This window comes from Anolis sagrei, chromosome 1 (assembly GCF_037176765.1).
Source record: "Anolis sagrei isolate rAnoSag1 chromosome 1, rAnoSag1.mat, whole genome shotgun sequence".
Lineage (NCBI taxonomy): Eukaryota > Metazoa > Chordata > Lepidosauria > Squamata > Dactyloidae > Anolis > Anolis sagrei.
Window position 1 is genome coordinate 280,092,946 of NC_090021.1, and position 20,495 is coordinate 280,113,440.

The 20,495-nt window shown below is 38.2% G+C and overlaps 1 protein-coding gene across 2 annotated transcripts in view; it reads right to left on the reverse strand.

Annotated features, from left to right (window-relative positions):
- Nucleotides 1–11,461, reverse strand: part of SPI1 (Spi-1 proto-oncogene) — a 39,084-nt gene extending 27,623 nt beyond the window's left edge. Inside the window, exon 1 of one of the 2 annotated variants that reach the window (XM_060763125.2) lies at nucleotides 11,080–11,461. In XM_060763125.2, the coding sequence (XP_060619108.2) occupies nucleotides 11,080–11,124 (45 nt within the window). In that variant the 5' untranslated portion in view covers nucleotides 11,125–11,461. The remainder of the gene's footprint in view (nucleotides 1–11,079) is intronic. The other variant, XM_060763117.2, reaches the window with a different exon arrangement.
- Between the last annotated feature and the right edge of the window lie 9,034 nt (nucleotides 11,462–20,495).

The window sequence follows — 20,495 nt, forward strand, 5'->3', positions numbered from 1 at the left end:
CGTCAATGAGGAGAAACTGGTTTGTATTGATTTTATGGATTTATTGGTTTTATGGTAGTAATGTAAGAAATGTTGTTTAATTTGTTAATTGATGTTATTTTGTCTTACTATTGTTTGTGATACGGGCATCGAATTGTGCCTTGTTTTTGTAAGCCGCCCTGAGTTCCCTTCGGGGTGAGAAGGGTGGGGTAGAAGCAACCAAAATAAATAATTAAATAAGTGCCTCCCCTGCTGATCTCAAAGCCCATGTCAATTCATATAAAGAGATGTGGCTCAAAGATAGGTTGGACCTGAAGCATATAGGGCTTTGTTGGTAATAACCTGCCCCTTGAATTGAGCCTGGAAAATTGTCGGAAGCCAGTGAAGCTACTTGAGTAGGGCATAGTATGTTCCCTATAGCTAGTTCCAGTTAGTATTGAGCCATGGCAGTTAAAGTGGTGTCAATCTGCATTCGTTATTACAGTGTAGAGCCAGCCATAGTCCAACTAATTCGATGCTTGATTCCATTTACACTGGAGCTCTAGATGCGGGTCCTTTCACACAGCCATATAACCCAGAATATCAAGGCAGATAATCAACAATATCTGCTTTGAACTGGATTATCCAAGTCCACACTGCCATATGATCCAGTTCAATGTGGATTTTATATCACTGTGTGGAAGGGGCCTGACATGTTGAATGCAGGTGGAAAGGCAATGAATGCTGCATTTGAGAACAACAAAACCACTAAGCTTATAAAAGGTGTTCAGTCTATATTTTTGAATATTAATACTCTGTTTGATATGGCATATGCTTTTAAAAACCTGTACTTGATACTAAGTTTTATTGTATTCAGTGTACTCTGGGGTGGGGGCAAGCATAGAGCTAGACCATAATTCAGATGCTACATTTTGTCTTTCAGTGTGCAAAGCCTTGCCATATCAATAAACTAAATATACATTTAAAATATATTTTTTTAAAGTCAACATTATTCCAGGGCAAAGCAGCCACAGTCCACACCATCAAAGGAAAACTGACTGATGAAAACAATTTAAGGACCTTCATCTTGAATTAAAATGAAGTTGCCTACAGCTTGGAAAAATATTTTTTATTCATGGCACTTTGGTTCATTCAGCTCTTAGTGGCAGACAAAAAGTCAGGTCTGAATAACTGGTGAAATACAGTGATTTTAAGTGAAATGCAATACCCTTGCCTTATTCTCGAAATTTTACAGAAATCCAGACATTATCTTCTGCCATTTGCAATAATTTCACATTTTCCCATCACTTTCTCCTTTTTTCTTACCACAGAAACACAGGACAACATATAATGCCAGGAATTGCCCAGGTTGAAGCATTTCCACATAAAAAGAATACACAACTGGCTTGGCAGCCCAATATCTATTTGACTAAAACTGCAAAAGCAGCAACATTTCTAAGCCATATGCAGACCACAATATATGATAGACACAATATATGGCCAATTTGGTGGGTTACATATTTATCAGTTCAGTGATGAATTGAAATAAATGCTAAGCAACGTTATTTTGTAAAGAGCCAAGTAGGTCTTGAAAAACCTTAGAATTTTCACTAGACATAATGGAAATTACTGGATTGACTGGGCATATAGATCAATCCCCTAATCTATACTTGATTTGTTCATATCTCAGGAGGTTTTTGTTCAAGAAAGGAGTCTAAGAGTGCCTTCATTGCCATGATGTAACATTGTGATGGTAAAGATAAAATGTTTTGTGCAATTTAAAATTTAAAAGCAGTGAAATAAGGACTGCTGGTGAATGTAAATAATTTGAAGATCACAGTGACATTTCTCCTGCAAGCCACTGCCAAATTTTTCCATTTGACATGTGTTACTGCCTAGAAAAGAAAAACAGTCTTTGAGCAGAAAACATATCTTGCTACACCCCCTCCCCACCCCCAAAGAAATGTCAGTCTGAAAGGGATCTGAAAGTTGCCTGCTGTTTCCTTTCTTTGGTGTTGTTGCCAGTTTTTGTGGATTATGGCTTCATCCAGATGGAGGCTTCTCACGCCAGAACTATTTCAAGAAGCATGTTGGGAAAAGGAAAGTCTCTTCCCCCACCCTGCCATCCCCCAGACAGTCCCAGAGTAAAGAAAGCAAACTAGAACAGTACAATCAAAGCTAATGTTCACAACTCTCAATCTTCACCAGCTTTCTGCCTGGCAATGAAGAGTAGGGTGTACACATCCTGAACATCCATGCTGCCATCTAATTGGTCCCTCTGGGTTGATATTGTCTCCATGGTTTGGCAGACCCTCTTCTGGTCTTTAGACAGGAGTCTTCACAAGGCTTGTCTTTTGAAGGTGCATATATACTGCAGAATTAATGCAGTTTGACACCACTTTAATTGCCATTAGCTTTCTCTGCCAAAGAGTGTTGGTGCCTCACCAGACTACAACTCCCAGAATTCTATAGCATTGAGCCATGGCAGTTGAACTGGTGTCAAAATGTATTAAATCTATTGTGCAAATGTGCCCAGAGATGCCAGGGTGTGATCTAGGGCCTTTTGCACATGAAACTACTTTCTTCCAAAATGCAACAAAAATTCTGTATCTGTTGTGGAGCCCATGAAACTATCTCTCTCTCTCCCTCTCTCCCTCTCTCCCTCCCTCTCTCTCCTTCTCTCTCTCTCTATTTGTTCATTCATTCATTTTGGGGCCCGTCCAGACAGTACCTTTATCCCAGGAGCTTCCACAGCAAACAGGAGGGTGGCCAGATGCCAATCCCTGTAAACACAGAAGCAAAAGGCAAAACCCACAAGATTTCCAGGTGTGGGAATATTGCGGTTTTGAGCCAAATGTGCAAATTTCTGCATGTCTGTATGTTTCTGCAATCGAAAATCAAGGAATTTTGTTCCTGGGTTTTATATGTTTGTTCCTGATTGGTAGGTTCCTAAAAGGAAGGTGACACTTCAGTAGAAGGCAAAAACTTTGTGTGCCAGAAACTTCATGAAATGTGTGCAGGGCACAATTTATTATTTATTTTATTTATTTATTTCGATTTCTTCTACCCCGCCTTTCTCACACCGAAGGGGACTCAGGGCGGCTTACAAAGGCACAATTCGATGCCAGCATCACATAACAGTAGTAAAACAAAATAACATCAATTAAACAGTTAAACAGTTGAACAGTTAAACAACAATTCCTGCATTACAACCTTAAAACCAATAAAACCAATAAAACAATACAGTCCCAATTACTCCTCATAGATGGTCAGCGTTCGCTATCTCATAGTCCAATTTCCAATTCCACATTGTCAGTCCTGTCAGTCCTAGTCGTTTGATTGTCCTTATCTAGTTGTCAGATTGCCCAAAGGCCTGGTCCCACAACCACGTCTTTACAATTTATCTGGCCAGGACAAAGTTGTGGCCCCCTAGTCAATGTTGTACATCTTTTCATAAGAGAGCCATCAGGAACAGCCATGTATAACCCAGGAGTAGCACCCTGTTGTTTGATGCCACAAGTACACAACCAAATCTGTCTGGACAGATGGCCAGGCAGCTAGGTCTGTATGTGGACCTCTTCTGAAGTCTCGGGATTTTTCCCCCCCTGTTTAAAACCCATGATTTAGTCCATAAATTTTGTTATGCACATCCTGTAATCTATTTCTTAATGGTACAGGATAGATAAAATGCAGGGTGCTGTCCCCAAATGTGTATTTTCCTAATATTTTGTAATTCTGCAGTTACAAACATGTGACTTACAAAATTTCCTAGTTAAGAACAAGGGTGAGACAACAGGAAGTTAGAGAAATCTACCCTTTGGAAGGGAAATCCACTCCTGGAAGAGTTAACATGGGAAAAAAGTGTCTTCATTGAAGCTTTACCACCAATCTTTGTTTCCATAACAAGCCAAATTTTTCAAAATTCGATTATCAAGGGACAGACAGTGCAGTGAAATCTTCTGAATAGGGACACAGACAACAAAACACCATAGGGATGTTCACTCTTCCCTGTGCTATCCAAAGCGCGCGCCCCTCCCCCTCTATATATACATATACACATGACTGGGGTTAGTCTTAAAAATGTACCTGTTCCAACTTACATACAAATTCAGTTTAAGAACGAACCTACAGAACCGATCTTGTTCATAACTTGGGGACTGTCTGTAGTAGGAGGTGTCACAAAATTGTAAGAGAAGCTTTAAGTGAGGTTTGCAACTCTGTGCTTTGACAATGTGTTGCTGCATAGTGACAACAATTTTAACACATGATATAAAATTTGAATGTAAAAAGGAATTTCAACTCTCATGAAATAATTATTATAACATTTATTTTTCAATATAAATGAATTTACTTCAAATAATCACCTTAGTTACTATAGGCTGCTAAGGGTGTACTGTATACATATTTGGGACAGCTTGTATATTTGTTATAGTTTGGTTATAACATATCACACAAAGGAGAAAATTGATGTAGAAATTCATCTGACCTAAGAAGATTCCTTAGTAAATTCAGTAAATCTGCTAAGAGATCGGTAGTTTGAAAACATATGTTAGTGTGTTCCTTAGGATGAAAATAAATATTCACGTGTCCTAAGTTCTGTATCTTGAAATATAATCAACGATGATCTAAAATTACACATATCAAAGCATTTAGAGAGAAGATGGGTATTGCTATTTCAGCTTTTCCTAAAAGAAAAAACCTTTTTGCAGAAATGTCAGCCTGGTGCCTGGTAAAGTAGGTTTGGGAGCATATTTACATAAAACCACGACAGTGTACAGTGTAGATGTACCCTAAGTAACATCTCCAGATGAAAACTACCTAAACCTACCTTACCCAACACTATGATATGGAGACCTGTGCAGCTGGTGAATGGGCACTGGAGAATGATATTTCCACCCATCCTACCAAACAGCAGGCCCTTGGTGTGGCTGCCACCTGGTAAAGTAGATTTGGGAGTGTATCTACATATAATCATGACGGTAGAAGTAAGTGAATTATGGATCAATAATTCTAGGGACTTCTTCACATGCGCTACCGGGATCGTCACAGATTACCGTGGATTGAGGCAGCATCTGCTCAGGGGTTATGGGGACACATCATCCCATGCCCTGCACCATTCCCCAGCTTCCTCCCTACCTCATCACATGGGGGGTGCATCAGGTAGCCATCTTGACCACAGTTTCCTATGGAAAAACTGGATGCCACTATTTTTTTTGTGGCGGCAGGGTTTTTTTTGCCAATTTTGCACTGCAGCTACCCTGAAAGTACTTCTCTGGGGTGTGATGGGAACCATTGGGCTCCTTGGCAAAACTGCTAAAAACCCACTACTGCCACTGCAAAATAGTCATGTAAAGACATCATAAGTTATGAATACATAACTATAATACAGTAGTTATTGTATTGTAGTTATGGCAACTTTGGATGAAAGATATTCCTCATGAAAGTCTGCAAAGTAGAAAAGGTTTAAATTCTCTTTTCTTAATTGTGTTCTCAATAAAGATCTCTTCCTCCATTTTGCCCCAATCCAAGCAGGCATTTATACCACTCCTATACAACCAGGAGGTCTCCTACTGTAGTAATACTTTTATTATTTTCAACCTGTATTGTGATACTTGTGTGTGTAAATTCATCCCCTGAACTGCTGAACTATTATCTTCCCAATGATAGTTCTGTTTTCAAGGAAATCTTATTCTGCTATCTGTAAAATTAGTTCCATTTGTAACACATTTTTTCCATATTTTAATTACTAAATACATGATTATAGTACAGAATTCTACTACCAATTTTATTCCTTCTTTCAATGCATGTATAATCCATTATAATGATGTTTGAAAGGTGACACAGAGAGGAATTCTTTACTGTCTTGTGACAAATAATAGCTCATATCCTGCTGATTGGTCCCAACTGCTGTAGAGCTATACAGTTAATTATTGATAGGTGAGCCAACACACAGATAAATCTAATGGATTCAATTAGTCTACTATTACAGAACATTGGAGCAATTATCTGCTTCATTTCAAATGAGGGTTGTGCGCAGATTAATTCTAATTTACATGAACTAGCAGAACGTTTTCCGAGATCATGCCAAAATGAATGGAAGTAGTCACAGCATATTATCTGGGTAACATATGATAGGGTTAATCCAGATTCATTCAAAAGGGGGCATATTTAAAGCTAGTTATTTTTTATCCTGATATAAATATTCTCTTCTAGATGATTCAGAAATACCCAGCATGACTCTCCATGATGTGCAGCTGAGGTTGGTTTAACGGACAACATTAACCTCATTTCCTTGGAAAGAATTACAAAATAACTGTATGATTTTTAGAAAGGGTTGGGAGAACTAGTTAACTGTCCTTTCTCAGATTGTATCTATATTCTCTGAGTGAAGATGTTTCTATATTTGTGCCGAATATATATCTTATCATTAATTTTTGATGTCTTTCCTTTCCAATAGGGCCTTAACTGGATTGCTGTGAGTTTTCCGGGCTGTATGGCCATGTTCCAGAGTTACAGCTTGGAAAACTCACAGCAACCCAGGGCCTTAATTGTTGTGCCCAATGTGGTTCTTTATACAAGAATTTGCAAGCACTTGTTCAGGCATATTACTGGGCTTCTTCTTCCAAGTTGAAGCACTCAATTCTTTAATTTTCTATACATTATACCAGTTTATAATATATATCATCTTCCTGTGAAGTTGTCAGTGGTTGTATTTACACTGTGGAAATAGCAGTGGACTGTGGAAAATCAACTATTATTGCAAACAATAGCATTTCAACTTTTGGGGAATTGAGACTAAAGTGGGTATGTTTGCCTGAAGCACTAATGACCGAGAAATGAGGTGATGATGACCATCTTTAAATATCTGGATGTTACATGGAAGATGGTGCAGGCTTGCTTTTTTCTTCTCTATAGAAAATAGGGTTCACATCAGTGCATCCAAATAACTAGAAGGAAGATTCTGAGTAAAAATTATAAAGAGTATCCTGATGTAAGAACACTGACTGTGGAATTAGCTACTTCAGGAGATTGATGGACTTTTCCCCATTGGAGGTTTTGAAACACAGGTTGGATGATAATCTCACAGGGCTGCTTCAGCTGTGGATTCATATATTGGTAGAAACATTGGACTGAGTGCACTTTTTTCCAGCTCTGTGATACCAAATAATGAAAAGAAGCAGGAGAGGCAGGCTAGTGAGCTTCACTGAAATCTGTTTTTATAAAGTAGAGCTACTATGAAGAAGACACTGTTTTTACCCAAACATTTTCCCTCCATTTAGAATTGGTAACTCTCTCATTACCACAATCCATAACATTATTATAAAACATTTAGCAGATGAAGTTGTTCTTTTTCAATATCTTAGTGTCAACCCCTCAATCTTTGTTGATTTTCTTCCTATTCTGCAACGTTCAAACATTCCAGATTTTTTAAAAGATAAATATATTTTAATGGTACCACAAGTAAAGAGCACCCAGGAGAACTATGTTATATAATCATATTATGCATTTGATAGGTGACTTTTTCCCATGATGAACATGGTCAGGTTAGGTGGCCCTCAGTTAAGTGACAAAATTATTTAGCAGGATAAGTTTTCTCATTCCACATTTCAAACACCTTTCAATCATTTGCAAAACATTGCAACATGGAAAAAGGATTAACAGGAAGACATTGGTTATCATATGTTTTTAATGGTTTTTGTATTGTATTGATTTTATATTGATTTTATAATGCTGGTTTAAATGTTTTAATTGTATTTTGTGGATTTTTATGGCATCCAATTGCTGCCAATTTGTAAGATGCCTTGAGTCTTCTTCAGGCTTGAGAAAGGCAGGATAGAAATATCGTAAATAATAAGAAAGATTTTATTTATGTTTTTATGTTTGTAATTGCAATAATTTACCTATGCTGGAAAGCACCCTGAGTCCCCTTGGGGAGATAGAGCAGTATACAAATAGAAGTTTATTATTATATTACAAAGCAACCAGTATACATCTGAGATGAGATACATCATCTTACTTTACAACTGGCACTAGAAAATGGTGTTTCTTGGCTATCTCATTGACTTTCCATCCACCTTAATTAATATCAAAATTAGGGATGCTTATGTTATTTTAGTGCCAAGTCAAAACATAGTTTTTATTAAAGCATATGTGTTTATGTTTACATTTTATCAAATTATTTTGAACTGGTTTTAAAGTGTTTTGTGTTATGTCTTGAATTGTTTAATATACTTTTAGTCTTTCAAATTCTTCTCTTAAACTGTTCCCGACTGATTTTGTGGTATGCCACCCTGAAGTCATTATAGGATAGGATATAAATATTTTCATTAAAAAATTAAGGAAAATATTCTCAACAAAATCAGGGCTCTTGGAAGTTTGCTTTTCCCCTGGGTGGAGAGCTGCATTGTTTGCTTAACTGTTAAGTCTATAGTCCACCAAATGGTGTTCAAAATGGCATTACTTAGGGATCACTTACATATGTCATATATTTGGCATTGAATTTGTGAACAAACTGCAACAATAAATACATCCAGCAGGAGTTACAGTATATAATTTGTTAATTCTATATACCTCTTGCTGATATAGAAACTTAAACATATAAATGTAACACTGTGGAAAGTCTTCAGAACCATGCCTAATAGATAGTGGAAGTATAAAATGCATATTTCAAAAGGCAAATCTCATCTGGACAGGGCCCAGGTCTCTCACTTCAACTCTGCATGTTTACTTAGAAGTAAAATTCTGTAGAAATAGTGACCTCATCAGATGTGTTGATTTGCACGACATACACTGCTTGCTGTCCACTTGCAACATGGAGTCTGTTATATGTTGCACAGGGACTTCTGGCTGGGCTCCGTGCTGAAAGAAGAAAGCATGTGGTGCATGTCACCACTACAGCAACACAGGTTTCCTGTGTAGCCTTAGGAGCAATGGGGGAAGCCAAGCAGCGATGCTTCCCCTGTGGGATGTGGGTCAAGGTAAGGTGGGTGATGCAGGGCGTGGAACGATGGGTTCCCCATGCTTGCCCCCTTCCCCTCAGCTGGGAGGCCATGGATTTGTGATGATGCAGGTGAATCCATTGGCCTTTGTGATGAGGTCCTTAGGAACAGTTCAGAGGAAAGAGTATAGTTCTAAAGAAAATATATACATTTATTATACTGTGGAGAAGCTACATGTCTATATTACCATATTTATATGATTGATGGTAGTAGTTTTTAGATAGAATATTATTTTATGTGTCTTACTAAATGGAAAGCAAAGGCAAACACAAGTTTGCAAAACCAACAAAGACATATAAACCTGCAGATGGTTCGTGGATTATGAACTGGAGATAATCTCATCAGAATATAGATGTTATAATTGGGAAGTAGATAGGTAAAAATCCTATGATGTCACATAATTTGTGGAAGTCATGTCATAACTGATACTTGGATCTAGTCACAATTTTACACAGATAGAAGTGAGAAAAAATATTGCTTCCGGACTGACAGACATTTAAGAAAATTTGCATACATGCTGAAATATGTAGGAATCTCAATTAGTCAAATTTGAGGGACTTAATAAAAAGAAGTAATTTTGATTCAGATATTGAATGTAAAGCTGAATTATTATTAGCTGAAGATACAGAATAATACAGAAGATACAGAAGAATTTAAAAGTTGGTTCCGGTTGGTTACGCTCACGTCAATGTACACACTACTGTAGTCCTCATGTTATTATTGAAAATTCTCTTCAGAGAGTAGAGTATAAAGCAAAATGAAATAAATGGTATATATACACATTTTTCTTATATGTACACATTTTCATAATTGGTTTGTAATATGCATGAAGTGCCCACACCTTATATAGATATACATACAGATGTCTAGAGTTAATCCAAAGTCTTTGAAGTGCATCTCCCTTAATTCAACAGGGCTTTCTCCCAAGTAATTGCTTTAAGGATTGTATCCTTAGATAATAGATAATACTTTCAATAAAATTTTGTGTACATTCTAATTGTTTCATATATATATATACTATCCTAGGCATAGGCATAGGCATATATTAAACAATACAAAAAATAAACTCTAGACATTCCTATGCAATTCAGCAGGAGCACTGTCTTCAGAAACCAAAGTGAAATTGTATGCCATTTGTTATAATGTTCATTTATATATTTACAGTATTTACAGAACAATAAATAACCCTAGGAGAAGAATAAATAATTATTATATGTTACTTATTTCAAAGACTGCTAACAAGAACAAGAATAAAAAAAAACCCTTTTCAATGTGTCCCTTTATATATTTAATGTGTCCCTTATACAAAGAGACAAAATTAAAGTCTGTTTGGGGGATTTAAAAAATCAAACTGTGGATGGTTGAATCTATGGATACAAGGGGCCAACAGTACTCCTGAGATATGGCCATCCAAGCTCTCTTTAAAGACCTCCTCACATTTTGAGGAAACAGAATACAATCTCCATGTAAATAGAAAAGTCCACTAGCTCTGCAGTGATGATAAGAGAAATATTTGTATAGCCAGAAAAAAATGTAGTGGGCAGGATCTTATCTTGATTGCATGGTCTAATTAACCTGGACATAAAAATCTTATCTTTCATTTTAAACTGAACTGACAAAACTTATTGTTCTTGTATTTAAATATAAAATGTTATGGAGAATGATATGGGATTTTCTGAAACGTCTAGATACAGGACCCAAATGACAGATTCATTCAGAACACAACTCTTGACTGTGTGAATTTTGTTTTCACCACTTCTTCTAAAGCCAAACCTAATTTGCCTTTAGATTGCAATAGATTGCAATACAATTAAAGAACTACACAACGTAAACCTTTTGAACAGCAACACCAGACTTTACAGAGAAGTCTACAATCTTATCATGCTCATAACATAATGTGGTGCCTTATCAGTAAAGACAGGTAGAGATAAAGGAACGGAAATGCCAGCTTCCCATTCATTAAATTACATCACTAATCTTATACATGAAACACTAGCACGAAACCTCCAAGCTCTTTCAATATCACAGATGTCACACCATTCAATAATAACTTATATTTTGCTTAATATTCTGTTGGAAAAGCCATAAAGACAAATCTAATATTAATCTTATATATACTTACAGGGGGAATGAGGGGGAATCCTTCCATTTTGCAAGCTTGCAACATCCAGCCAACTTCTTTGTGAACTAACTGTCTAAATTTCAATTGTCCAGTTTTTTAAAAGAAGACATCAAAGAAAATTAAAATTAAAATAGAAATCCTGGGAATCTGTGAAACCCCTTTGCAGTGAATAACCCAAGGCCACTGAAGGCCCTATTTAATTTTCAGACTTTCCCACAAGAGTTCTAAAGGTGAGCTTCTTCCCTAGATGTATCTAAAGTTCCTGATATTGCCAAGTATCTGTAGTCCTTGGGTTGTGGCAGCCCAGTGTGATGTCAGAGGCAGTTTGCATCAATCTCATTGCAAGGGGCTGTAGGGTGGTTAAGAGGAAGTCTGTCGCCACGCTGATCAGCCATGAGCAGGTTCTTTATGAAATCAACAACAAACACCATTGCTCAGGCTGTGACAAAAACTAGAAAAAAAATAGTCTTCATGACACAATGCCTGTGCTACATCAGAGATGCATCTCTGATAGCCCTTATTCGTGGACTAATGTTCTGCCTCATTGACTTCACTGGAACAGTGCATGGGTGGCAAAAGATGGAAGATAATGTCTCTCTCCCTCAAAGATATTACCCTGTTTCCCCCAAAATAAGAACGGCTATGATAATAAGCCCAGCATGATTTTTCAGGATTTTGAGGATGCTTTATAAGCCCTACTTCAAAAATAAGTCCAAGTTATAGTTCATTAAAAAAAAGTACATTTGGAAAAAAATAAGACATCCCCTGAAACATATTGCATCCTTTGGTGCTAAAATTAATATAAGACCCTGTCTTGTTTTCCGGGAAATAGGCTAGTAGAAGAGGTAAACCCAGGCCCTTGGGCTCTTTTTTCAGGCCCTCTTCTCTCTCACCATCCTATCGTTCCTTCCTTCTCTCTTTCACTCCTTTTCTCCGTTCCTTACCTCCCTTTTTCTCCTTCCATCCTTCCTTCCCTTCCACCCTTTCATCCTTCTTTCCCTCCCTCCCTCTTTCCTCCCTCCTTCCCTCTTCCCTTCTTTCTCTTTCCTCCATTCTTCCCTCTTGTCTTTCCCTCCTTTTCTCTTTCCTCCCTCCCTTCCCAACCCCTTACACCCTCCCTCCATTCCCACTGTTTTGTCCTTCCTTCTCTTTCCTTCCTCCTTCCCTTCCTTCCTTTCATACTACCCTCCCTTCCTTCCTTCCTTCCTTCCTTCCTTCCTTCCTTCCTTCCTTCCTTCCTTCCTTCCTTCTCTCCCTTCCCTACATTTCCTTCCGCCCTTCTTTCCTTCCTTCTGTTTTTCCTTCCTCCTTTCCTCCTGGGAGAAGTTTAGCAGGGAGAAGAGAAGGTGGAGAGGGAACGTGAGAACCATGTTTCAAGATTTAAAAGGGGGTCCCATTGAGGAGGGGAGGAAAATGACATTCTGCTGCTCTAGAGACCTGGACACAAGGGAGCAATGGTTTTAAATGGCAGGGAAAGAGAAGAGGAAGGGGGGGGGGGGAAAGGGCAGGGAGGGGACTTGGGGAGAACCACCTCCCTCTGGGCCCTCCCACCCTGTTCTGGCCTGCCATGAGGCCCCCAAGTTTGCTCATCCCTGCTATATGCTCATGTATCAGTCTCGAAATGTAAATTTAAAAAATCAACCCAGAAACCCTGGATCAACTTATCTACAACTCAGTATGAATACTTTACTCTACCTTTTACCAAAAAAAGTGAACAATCCAGTTCTCTTGAGTACAGTGGCAAAAGGAAAGAGTTTAGTCCATCCCTGGAGAATGTAAAAGAAGCACCTATCCCTCATCTCTATTCTCTCCACCATGGCACCATTTTGAATAACTGGGTGGGGAAATAATGGTTGCAGCAGCCAGGGACCACTTGCCCCTCGGGTGGCATTGGTGCTTTTCCCTCTCCATAGAATGGCCCTTGACTTATCCATGAGTCATATCAAGATCCATAATTTTGGCCTCAAAACCTAGTGTCAACTTATAAATGATTAGTATTCCTCATATAAGGTGTTGCTTGAAGATTAGTTGTCCTTAGGCCTTGGAAAGAAGAGGCATCAGGATGGATCTAAAAGACCGTCAGTTAGAATCCATCCAAATAATGTCATCAAAGCTAAATAATATTTGTGGGGTTGCCAAATAAGAATGGACAGTGAAAATTTGTTAAAGTTTAATTATACTAGAAACCATAGTTTTACACTGTTTCAGCTGCAATTGGCTTCAGTTCTTGGATATGTAGCCTGCTGGAATGATAAAAATGTTCTGTTAGAAATACTAACCTCCCTCTCATAACTAAAATTTCCACTCTCCCTTGTAAAGTGTAAAAGTATGTACAGAGGTGATACTTTGAGACACTCGAATATTTATGATGTAGAGAGCCTCTATTTTTTTTACCTTTCATTTTTTCATTCCCACAAATTATTCATCTTAATAGCAACGTTTCTGAAAAACAAAATGAAGGCTATTATTTATAGATGTTAACCTATAAAGCCCTAAATGGTTCTGGCCCAGTTTACCTATCCAAACATATATCCCTCTACAACCCATCTAGGACCTTAAGATCATCTGAGGAGGCCCTGCTTTCGATCCCATCTTCTTCACAGCTATGTCTGGTGGAGACGAGAGACAGGACCTTCTCCGTGGTAGCCCCTCGGCTGTGGAACCCCCTCCCTAATGAGGTTAGATCCACCCCCTCCCTTTTGACCTTCTAGAAGAAACTTAAATCCTGGTTATGGGATCAAGCATTCACAGAATAGTTGTTTTACTGGGAAGACAAGATTTTATTGGATTGTATTTGGACTGTTTTGGATGACGATTTTAATATGGAGATTTTAATCTGGTGAACTAGTTCTAATGTATATTTTTAAACTATTTTAATATATATGGATGGATTTATTATGTGTTTTATATCATGCTTGACATTGAATTGTTGCCTGTTTGGAAGCTGTTTTGAGTCCCTCCTCGAAGGTCGAGAAGGATGGGGTATAAATGCCTGAAATAAATAAATAAATAAATAAATAAATAAATATTAGTTCTTAAACTTTTAAAAATCCATATTCTTCTTAATCTTTTTTCTCCTCCTTCTCCTCCATCTCCTCCTCCTCTTCATAATGACCATATCACACCATTTAACCAAAACTGGGAATCCAAATTAGCCACAGAAGTATTGATTCAAAAAAAGACAGTAGAACACATAGAGGTCAGTTTCTTAAATTGTTTATTTACTGGGTTCTGAACAGTGTTATTAACTTGCCCCACAGGGTTTTCTCTAGGCCAAGTGAAAAGAGGTGACTAAAGGACTAAGTTGTGCTTAAGGGGTCAGTACACTATTGCTTCACTCTTTGTCAAGTAGCACAGAGTTTGGAGGTTTGAGAAACAGTATGTAGAAATTGCGCTGGGGAGGAGAGGAATCGCTGGTTTTCAGGTAAAAGTGTTTCCTCAGTTCAATTAAGCCTCCAGTAATGTAAGGATACAGAAGTGTAGGAATCCAGTTGTTGAAGAACTCATTATCTGTGATTATTGGTTTGGGGTAGCTGAGGATGATGGAATTCAATAACATCTTACAGCCATGGCGTCATCAGGGCAAATGTGATGAAACCTCTCCTTAGAATACTTACTTGGTTACAATACATTTTATTTTTTAATTAAATATATTAATAAATACACAAACACATACAATACTAGTAATATAGAAAATACGAAACACTACCACAAAGTACAGCAAGACACAAATAAGAAAACAGAAAAAAGAGATAAATAGGGTTGCAGTGCATTCTTAACTGTCTTGTTGAAGGCTTTCATGGCCAAAATCACTGGGTTGCTGTGAATTTTCCAGGCTGTATGGCCATGTTCCAGAAGCATTCTCTCCTGACGTTTCACCCACATCTATGGAAGGCATCCTCAAGAGGTTGTGAGATCTGTTGGAAACTAGGCAAGTGTGAATGTTGCAATTGGCCATTAAATGCTAATCAAGGTGGCCAATTGCAACATTCACACTTGTCTCAAACAGACAAGAGTTATTTCTCCCACCCTGGACATTCCACAGATATAAAAATCTAACTTGCCTAGTTCCCAACAGACCTCACAACCTCTGAGGATCCAAATGCCACCAGAAATATTCCAGCACCTCTAAAAACCTGTTGTTTCCAGTGATAAGATCTTGGACAGCGAAAATAGTTCTAAATTGTCTCTGTGGTAGGGACCTTGCTTATGAGAGTTTCCAATGTGGAGAGGTTTTGCAAGCACTACCCTCCCGACAGTTCTTTATTCTCAAAGATATGCAGAAGAATCTGGTGAAATGGAGATGCTGGAGGTGGAGCTTGCATATGCACCTTTGCCCTAACATTTTTAACCCTCATGGAACTAAAATAGTTTTATAAGTCAATTAGCGACATATCTGCTGGGATATGGAATACACTAGGAGATTGGGAGATCATTAATTTGGACTGCCTCTGGTCAAAACAAATGTGCAGTTTAAATGGAGAGAAAAAGATAACCTTTGATGCATTTTATCTCCAATTAACGGCACACAGTAGCAGGAATGGAGGTATAGTTTCAGTTTAGGAAAGAATTCTGTGTCAAATGTCATTGGCAGTCATTTGTTATTTTAGTATCTTTGCACAACAGAGTCATGGAAAAGGTCCATGTGTCACAGTTGCCTGCAAGGGCTCAAGTGTTTTAGTATGTGTGTGCGCACATGCCTTGAGCAAGCATTGTTTATGTGGTCACATATAGAAAGGTGAAATACTTAACCACCCCCCCCCCCCCAATAATCCAGGACAAGAAGAGACATTATTTAGCCATTATTCCCACATGAACATGGAAGAAATCAGGCTTGAGTTGTATCCACTCTGCAGAATTATAGAGACTGGAATTCAATAACATCTTGCAGTCATTGTGCCATTTGGAACAAGTGTAGAAAACTGTCATGACTACAAATCCTAGGATTTGTAGTTTACTGAGGCAATAGCTCTCTTTGGCAAAGAAGGTTGCAGGTTTTGTAAAACACCATAGAATGGTTGACACAAACCTTCAAATCCCAGAATTTCGTAGCATTGAGTTGTGGCAAATAATGTGGTGTCAAACTGCTAAAATTGTGTGGATACAGCAACTGTAGTTGCCAGTAATGGACCTGAGTGCAGAGAATAAATATTTAGAGAATAGTCACCATTCTCACTTCCTCTCCAATACATCCACATGTTGTTGAACCTGACACCACTCACCCCTAAGATTTATAGTTTGTTTTCCTTTTTCCTGTTCTGGGAGAACTCCACAACCCCACAATGAACCAGCAGCAACCAATATCAGTAAAAGCCCAATTTCCATATATATAGGTCCATAGAGACGTGCTGGTTCATACCAGCAGATATACAAACTAAGTCTGCAGCAGCAGATCTCTTGCACAGCAAACCCAATCTCCCTTTTTGATAAAATGTATCCTTTCCTCCTCCAATGTGTCAATTTTGTATACTTTGATCCCCTACCCCATCTCCACCCGCATGTCTCTCCCATATGCATATACCTATATGCCTATCCATATTTGCGCTCGTGTGCATGAGCAAGATACTAGCCAGAAAATAGAAACATTTTTTAAGCTTTTTAATAAAATATAACCAATGTGACCAGCTTTGATTGTATCCTATCTCCATATTCTTGTATTAATTCAATATGATTTTTGCACAATGCCAGCCACAGAGGTCATCACACCGGCTGACCCTGCTGAGGAATTTCCTGAGACATCTAAGATTGTCACAAAAGTGACAATCAAGATCCATTGTTGATGACTGGTCTGAGGAGGAGGAGAGGGATTCTTTGGTGGGGCTTTGTGCTCCTGAATTGGAGTCCACTACTTCTGTAGTCCCTCAGGAAGAAAGAAATTCTCCTCTGGGTGATGGGAATTGCCTTACAGACAGAACTGTTCTTGGTGAGAATGTTTCACATGAGACTCTGCATCAGCCAGATGCTTTCCCTGACTCAGAGGAATGTGAGGGAGGTGGCTTCAATTATGACAAGATAGTGCCAAGCAGAGGCAATTACAGTTTTCTCAGCATTTGAAAAATAAATAGAGGGATTCCGGGTGTCAGGCAGATACTGTCTTCATGGGAAAATTAGGTTTCTTAAGCTATCTTCTTTTATTGCTCTGTGTGAGCACAACTTTGTAATTTCAGGAAAAAGTCACTTTTTTCTTGAACTCCCTGGTAGAAGATTTTTGCCTTGGTTTCATGTCATGTTTTTCTGTTTGTAATCGGGGAATCTCGTTTGGATACAGTTCTTCGGGGACTGGACTTTGTTTATTGCTGCATTGAAGAATACTATGACTGTGGGATATATTTTGGAGTGACGTTTGAATTCTGTACTTTGAATGTACTTTCGTTTTGACCTATTACACAATCATTGGGTTTACTTTTGTATCTTTTACCTTGGTATGTATTTTTGAAAATAGTTTATTTTTCCATAGAACACTCATTTCTTTAATAAACTTTTAATCATTGGATTGAATACCTTTTGGTTGAGCTATATTTGGGATAATTAGCTCTTCATTTTGGGTCAAAGACTTATTTGTATTCCTCAAGGTGGACTCAGACTTTCCAGGGTTTGCCCCCTCCCAAGACAGCCATCTCTCAACAGCTGACTGGCCCTCTCTGATGGGGATTGGCCCTCTCTGGGCCAATCCCCTCCATCTCCTCCTCCATGGAATCCTTGCCTAGAGGTGGCAATGTCATTGCAACAGCAGCCAATAGGGGCATGAATCCAAACCAGCCTTCCTTTTGACCAAGCAGGAATGGGAGTGGGTGGAGCTGGAAGTCTGAATACCTGTCAAATGTATAAAGTCTTGTGTCTCAGTATTCATGGGTATGCGTGCATTTTTGGCACTAGCCTTACATGTATCCCTTCTGGCCAGATTGCGAATAAACCCCTGTTGCTGCTTTCAACCTCGAGGAGTGTGCTGTGCTCTCAATTGGGGAAAATCTGGTTTAGCGTAATGCTCACCAGACAAAACCTTTCATAATCATGGTCCTTACTTTAAATTTGACCTCACACAGAACAGTGGAAATGAAGAGTCAGGTATGAAAATCAGCCCAAAATCTGATCTCTATTTGACTTTCTTGGCCTAATGGAAATTTTTAGTACAGCATCGTGGACTAATCCAGCTGAATTACAACTCTGCTAGCAATATGGACTCATTTTCTGGTTCCCAAATGTGAAGATAAATTTCAGAGAGGAGATAGCCTACTATCTAGGAATTATTATTAAGCCACTCCCTCTCTAAGCAGTGTTTTGTGTAGATGTTTCCCAGGAAGACATACAGAAAAGATGGTAATCTGGAATTTTGGAAAAAGCAGAAGCTTCCAGATAACCTTAGGAGACTACGTGGTTCATGAGCACTTTTGCAGACAGTAAGAAAATATTTAGGTCCTGGTAGAGAGGTGGGAGTAATTTAAAAGCATTGAGGATGCCACAGAGAGAAACCTCTGACTTAGGACTTCATCAGATGCAGGATCCCCCCTGTTTCTACACACTTTAGAAACAGTTTTAAAACAGAGTCCCACAGAGGTCACTACTTACACTGGTTGCCCATTAAAATGTGTTTAAAGTGCGGAGAAACTGAGGTTTTTGGAGTCAGAGAGCATTTGTCTTCAGAGCTTCCAATTCACATAGAAACAGCTAAAGGGACTTATTTTAAAATGGCATGGGAAGTGTCAAGATTCCCCATGTCAGATTGTGCCTCGATTCTCTTTTTCTCACCAGTAATCATCTTGCATCAAACGTTTATGGTAATTTTGAAAACATAATTTATTCTTCAGGAATTGAGAAATTTTGATATATTGCCAATTTGCTGTAGCTATATTTACTCCTTTTTTTTTTTAACAAAACCTGGGATTTCCCAATTTTGACACAGCATGCTTTCCCTTTTATATTACAAATAATTGGAAATACCAGGGAGCCATGGCAGTTATAGTGGTGTGAAACTGCCTTGAGTCTACAGAGTAAATGAATGCACCCTTGCTGTAGCATTTCTGAGGGCCTTTCATGAACATAGTTGCAGAACTATATGTAACTTTTCTCCTCTCCTAGTTCTTGCAAATCCTATATTTTAATGAGTAATATGGTAGCACAGCGGCCAGGAGTCAACTTGCATGTTGCAGTTTTCGTCTGTATATGTCATTCCTCTTTTGAGTACAATTGTGCACCCACTTTGATTGCTCACAGTGCTCTTTTCCTATATTTTCTCATCACCAAAGTTCCTCCACTGAGGTTTCATTGTGTGTGACATGAGGCCAGAGATAAATAACCTCATGCCACATAACCTGTCATCTGAATTATAACATGCCATGTGGTTTATATACTTTTGGTGACATGGTATGCTTAGGTGACAAATTGCATCACACCCAGCCTTTTAACATTTTAATTAAGTGCACTCACACATTATAATCAACATTAGTATTATCTACTGGTGTCCGTAGATTGTTGCTCTGTATACTGGTTCTGAGCAGTGTACAGAGCAAGTACACTTCTCACAGTACCTTCAGTAAATTGTACGCATTGCAGAAGTTTACATGAGTTTTTCGCATGGACTGCACATGTGTATGTTTAAAGAGTTGTGGGTTTACAGTATAAAAACTTCCTGATTAACAAATAAAAAAGAATATATTGCATTTTCGGTAAATTGATTGTTGTCACAATTTTTGAGAAAAATCAAATATATTTATTGAATCATATTCTGTTCTCATAGGCAGCCAAAGTAACACATATCTACAACTTTCTCTCTATAAATAAATGCAGGGCATAGCAGCACTTCCGTAGGATTGCGTTATAAAAAAAGTTACTAGTTCTACTTTTTCTTCATCCTAACTACTAACAGATATTTGATGGAAGATCATGGTGAACCATTAGTCTGAAAAAAAAGTGATCAAGTGCAGATATTCCTGCCACTATTCAAGTTTCACTTTTTTTTTATTTATGAATTTGATTTACAATGTTCTTTCTAGGGATCTCTATGTCAAAATTTTCCAAACTGTGTTGCTGTTTTGGCTGCAGTGTGTAGGTGTGTTGTATAAACATGACAACCTCTGAGTCTCTGTGAAATAAACAATAAATCATATAGGTTCTTGTGGGTTTTTCCAGGCTATAGAGCCATGTTCTAGAGGCATTTCTCCTGACGTTTCGCCTGCATCTATGGCAAGCATCCTCAGAGGTAGTGAGGATGCTCTGAGGATGCTTGCCATAGATGCAGGCGAAACGTCAGGAGAAATGCCTCTAGAACATGGCTCTATAGCCTGGAAAAACCCACAAGAACCTAGTGATTCCAGCCATGAAAGCCTTCGACAATAAATCATATATTTTAAAATATATAAAATAAAGGTTTTTTATTATACATTTTGTGTGACAATGCATTTTATTATTAAAATTTATGT